This window comes from Priapulus caudatus, unplaced genomic scaffold (assembly GCF_000485595.1).
Source record: "Priapulus caudatus unplaced genomic scaffold, Priapulus_caudatus-5.0.1 Scaffold485, whole genome shotgun sequence".
NCBI lineage: Eukaryota > Metazoa > Priapulida > Priapulimorpha > Priapulimorphida > Priapulidae > Priapulus > Priapulus caudatus.
Window position 1 is genome coordinate 42,827 of NW_014577546.1, and position 5,433 is coordinate 48,259.

Sequence of the window (5,433 nt, forward strand, 5' to 3'; positions counted from 1 at the left end):
TATAATAATAATATATATATATATATATCAGGAGGCAGCAGCGACCTCACCTCTGGTCGGTCCACATGCGGTCTATGCGTGCGATGTAGGGTCGCTCGCTCTCCGAGCGCACGTACACGCAGTCGCCCAGCTTGAACGTGCCCAGCGGAATGTTGTACTGGTCGTAGTAGCTGCAACCCTCGTCCGGGTTCGCAACGTTGCACGACACGTTCTGCAACGAAACGAGCGCACGATCATTGTTACCGTCGACGATGACGGATGCGGCGAGACTTTCGAATTGCGGAAGAGAAGGAAAAGACTCGAATTCTTACACGATCTGAAATCTTGACGCGAATTCTAATTAAACACAAATTGTTTCCTATAGGAATTCCTCGTTGCTGTTTAGCCACATACCGTCAGAACTCTTACATGAATTTGTTAATAAATTTATTTTTATGAAAACTCTTACATGATCTAAAATTTTTACATGAATTTTTCTAACACAAATTATTTCTTGTAGGTATTCGTTGTTATTTAGCCACGTGTCTTTTTAAACCTGGATTTGACCTTTTTTTTGCAAAGTAGTATTAGACGGAAACATATGCCAGGAGGGTTCGCACACCGCACCCCCTCGCACTCCCCTGCTACACTGGCGCCACCTACCGGCCGGTCCTTGTCGATGATCATGAACTCTCCGTGGAAGCCGCTCGCGTCGTAGGCCTTCTTCGGAGCGAAGACGGACGGGACGCGCGTCGGCACCAGGGGGCAGTCGCGGGCGACGACGACAACGTGCGGATTGACGGGCGCTTGCCACTTCTTGATTGGCTTGAAGCTGCGGCTCTTGACGCTGTAGCGTGACTCGCAGACGAACACGTCCTTGTCTTGGAAGCCCTGCGAGGCGGGTCACGTACACGTGTATAGATTTACCCCTCGTTTATATACGAGTTAATATACGATCACGAGTCTAGTGTTAGACCATGGGTTGTTTATATACTCGTGTATAGGTTAATCCTTTGTTAATATACGGGCACGAATGTAGCGTCAGACTGTGCATGGGTAATGTACGTGTGTATGAGTTAACCACTCGTTAATATAGAAGCACGCCACGAAACCGACTCCAGGGTCGTTTATATAGTCAAATAGATTAGGTATATATAGGTTAAACTTCATTTATAGGCAAGCATGCTAGGAGACTACTGTCAAACTACTAGTTGTTCATGTACAAGCACGCCACGAAACTAGCGTCAGGCAACGACTACCGCGCTCGCGTCCGTCCAACTCGTTACCGCGGCGACGGACAACGCTCACCTCCGGCCGGCTGGTGAAGTAGTTCTTGACGAACATGACGTGACACTTGCCCAGTACGCTTCCCAGCGGTCGCTTGGCCTGGTAGTCGCTCCTAAACACTTCCTACAGGCAAAAGCAAACGTCTGTAGCTCGACAAATATAGACGGCGTGCATTACTCACTGGGATGGAAAAAGATGGCATTGTAAGGCATAAAGACTAATGGCGCGCAGATCGAGAATCGGTTGTGCAGCGAAAAATGTACGTGATGTATCAGAGATGATTGATACAGCTTATGTTAATTATCTAAATGAATTAATGACGTACTGTCCCAGCATTCACCTAGCTGACCACGCATATATATATACTCCCTGATACAGATATACAGAAATTCACAAACATGAATGCACACTCACATAGACGCACGCACGCACGCACGCACGCACGCACGCAGGCATGCACCCACGCACACTCACCTCACACACGCACGCACACCCGACACATGCATGCACACACACCCACACTCCCCACACACACACACACACGTACTACCTTCTCTAGGAACTTGCGGGTGGTGAGGTGGTAGGTCTCCTGCGGCCGGTAGTGCCACGCGCCATAAATATAGCGCTCGCCCTCCACGTCCATCCACAGCTTCTCGATAGAGACGATGTGAGGTTCGAGGTCGGCCTCGCGCGGCTCCACGTAGACAAAGTCGCCGACGCGGTACGTCTGGTCGCGCAGAGTGAGGCTCTCCAAACCCTCCTCCTGCAGAAAACACACGTTAAATATGTTAAAAATATTTCACATTTAAAATATGTTAAAGCGATTATTGCGAGAATTTTCCAGTGTTTCCCCACTTTCATGATACCTACCATTATTGATTGAGTAACAGCAATTGTCTAGAGTAACAATAAAATCTCATAAGGTCTTAGAACCTTCGTATCCACCGAAAACTGCCAGTTTCGAACTAATCGTTTTTGTAAACATTCGTTTTCTGTCATCTTGAACTAACAGGAAGTATGGATTAGCTTGTGGCACCACCCCTTATCTGCCATACCCACAGTGCAGGGTGGTGCAGGCACGCACTTGTTTTCAATTCATCACCGACACAAATACAAGTTTACCAATTCTGCCATTAGGCATTGTCGCGACACGATAAAATGCATTGCTGTTACGATGTGTTCATATCCAATTTTCTATGCTATAACTGCATAAAATCTTAGTATTTTTAATGTTGGTGTAATCAGTGATATTTTCGCTGTCAAGTGGGATTATATTCAGCTATATTTAGTTTTTCTGAGCAAAAATCTCGCAATAGTCATTTTAAATAGTGTAAATACGCATGATATCACATAGGTTTTATACGTTTTAATAGGTTTAATACATGTTAAATAGTGTAAATAGTTAATACGCATGCTACTGCATAGGTTTAATACAACATGTTAAATAGTGTAAATACGTATGATACCGCATAGGTTTAATACTTTTTAAATAGTGAAATACGCATGATACCGCATAGGTTTAATACTTTTTAATAGGTTTAATACATGTGAAATAGTGTAAATACGCATGATACCGCATAGGTTTAATACTTTTTAATAGGTTTAATACATGTTAAATAGTGTAAATACGTATGATACCGCATAGGTTTAATACTTTTTAATAGGTTTAATACATGTGAAATAGTGTAAATACGCGTGACACCACATAGGTTTAATACGATTTTATTAGGGTTAATACATGTGAAATAGTGTAAATACGCGTGACACCACATAGGTTTAATACGATTTTATTAGGGTTAATCCATGTTAATTAGTGTAAATATGCATGATACTGCATCGGTTTAATATGTTTGACTCGCTGTAGCCTGACCAAACCACCGAGACCGCGACTTCACTGTTCGGCTAATCGATAAATATTTGCTTAATGGATAATTATGTGTATTATACGTTATTGCGCGTTAACGCTGTAGGACTGATGGCGGGATGTACATTATGCACGAATGCTCACCACTTTGATAGCCTCGTCTTTCACCTTCTCAGTCATGTCCTCCTCCTCCTTCACGTCCTGCTCCGGTTCCTGCATCTTCTTCTTATCCTTCTCTTCCTGAATGATTCGCTGCAAGATATGCATCAGAAGAGTCAACGACAATACGACGAAGAGTCATAGTTACGCGACTCGGCAGACTAGCGAGATGGCGAGACGGAAACGCGCCTCGATTCCCCACCAAGAATCCCAGTGTTATAATCCCAGTTCATTTGTAATCGAAACCTTCCGTTAATTCGTGCTACTAAACCAAACGCAGCCTCGGAAAAAAGTAAAATTTGAACAGAAGGAAAATTTTGCAATTTTAATAATCCAACTATCTAAATTAAAATTTATTTTAATTACGAGTATATTTATTCGGAGAGCACCATGTCGTTTAGACTGACGCCGATGGCGCGAGGCTCGTACCTGGAAATGCACCTCCGTGATGTTGAGCGCGGGAGACTGGAGCACGTCGCCACTCTTACACAGCTTGTCTCGCACGCGCATGAAGAACTGCTGTAGCTCCATCGCATCCTCAAAGATCTACAGCAATAATGCATGCGCACGAGAAACAACGTTAGCTCGTATATCAATGCTACACACATTCTCTCTCTCTCTCTCTCTTGCTCTCGGTCTCTCGCTCTCTCTCTCTCTCTATCTATCTATCTCTCTTTCTCTCGCACTCTCTCTCCGTCTGTCTCGCTTCCCCACCTTATCTATCTCTCTCTTCCTCCCTTATCTCTCTGTCTCTCTCTCTTCCTCCTTTATCTCGCTGTCTCTCTCCCTTCCCCTTGCCCTCCCCCCTTATATATCTCCCCCTCTCACTCTCTAGGTAAGGAGGGAGACGATCACCTCTGAGTCGATGTTGTTGAGAGCGCGTCCGCGCGCGAACACCGCAAACATGTCGTCCTGGAACACATCGAGACGCCGGTAGCAGCCGCGGTCCAGGTTCTTCTTGATGATCTCCAGATTGAGCAGGCGCCTGCGAACAACACGCGATGGAACGACGTGGTAGGAAGTTCATGGGTCGGAACATTCGCACGCACGGTGGCCGCTGTGCCGGAAAGATTACCATAACTATGAAAACTAATCGTATTGTTATTATTACATTATATTATTATTTTTATTGTAACAATAACAATTAAAATCATAACAAATAACAACAACAACAACAACAATAATAATAATATTATTATTATTATCTTTATTGTAATTGTTTGCTGTAACATCCTGTTCCCTGCAGAGTGATTAGCAGATTAGAGCACGATGACCTCACGCTTACTGTTTCTCCTTGTTGCTCCCAGATTCCTGATCCGGATCTAGCGATGGAAGACCTTGCAGAGAATCGCTGTAGCAACGGCCGTTCTCATTCTGCGAACAGACGAACGTAGGTCGGGTGTGAATGCTTTAAACCGCTCTAGCATCGAATCTCCATCGTAGAGCCCGACGGGAAACCTCGATCCAACGGGATCTCGATTTCCCACCGCGATTCTATATTACACTGAACCCGTTCAAGTCGTAACACAAACAGGTTTCCGCGTCGAGATCCACTGCCGTGTCACATACACTACATCGTGTCATGATGTTTTCTCGAGCAATTAACGGAAGCAGTTCCACTTCGTAGTCGTTAGGATGACATTAGCAAAAGTCTTAGCAGGTGCGCCTCGACGAGCGATGAAATAATGTACATGACGTAAATAACACAAGCCTCGCAGTTAACAAAGGATGCGTCCGTAACACGGGGGAAGGAGTGGTAGGTGGGAGCGCACGTGATGCGGCGGCGGGGGTGGTGATGAAGATTGGGGGGTGGGCTTACGTGGGGGGTGGCGAGCGTGCGGGACGCGGCAGCGGGGGTGGTGACGAGGGTGGGGGTGGCGGGGGGGGGAACGTGCGGGAGGATGGGAGCGTGCGTGACGCGGCGGCGAAGGCGGTGACGGTGGCACACCTGTGGTTGATGACGGACACGGTATATGTTTGTGAGCAGCTCCTGCACTGCGGCTCGCACGTCCGGTATGCCGCTGTCGTCCACTACCAGCTCTGCCTTCTTACTCAGCAACACTTTCTGTAGCGTCAGCGCATCCTGTAACCAGATATGTGACATGGTAACGTAGTCCTGTAACTACCCATAGTAACACAGTCAT

At 46.0% G+C, this 5,433-nt stretch overlaps 1 protein-coding gene across 1 annotated transcript in view; it reads right to left on the reverse strand.

Annotated features, from left to right (window-relative positions):
• The window catches only part of LOC106810899 (protein polybromo-1-like), a 21,996-nt gene extending 16,563 nt beyond the window's left edge, over nt 1-5,433 (reverse strand). Inside the window, exons 1-10 of the mRNA XM_014814370.1 lie at nt 5,416-5,433; nt 5,240-5,320; nt 4,575-4,666; nt 4,145-4,274; nt 3,719-3,835; nt 3,275-3,382; nt 1,817-2,029; nt 1,288-1,389; nt 643-870; nt 51-211 (exon numbers count right to left, since the gene is read on the reverse strand). Coding sequence (XP_014669856.1) covers nt 51-211; nt 643-870; nt 1,288-1,389; nt 1,817-2,029; nt 3,275-3,382; nt 3,719-3,835; nt 4,145-4,274; nt 4,575-4,666; nt 5,240-5,320; nt 5,416-5,433 — 1,250 coding nt within the window. The remainder of the gene's footprint in view (nt 1-50; nt 212-642; nt 871-1,287; nt 1,390-1,816; nt 2,030-3,274; nt 3,383-3,718; nt 3,836-4,144; nt 4,275-4,574; nt 4,667-5,239; nt 5,321-5,415) is intronic.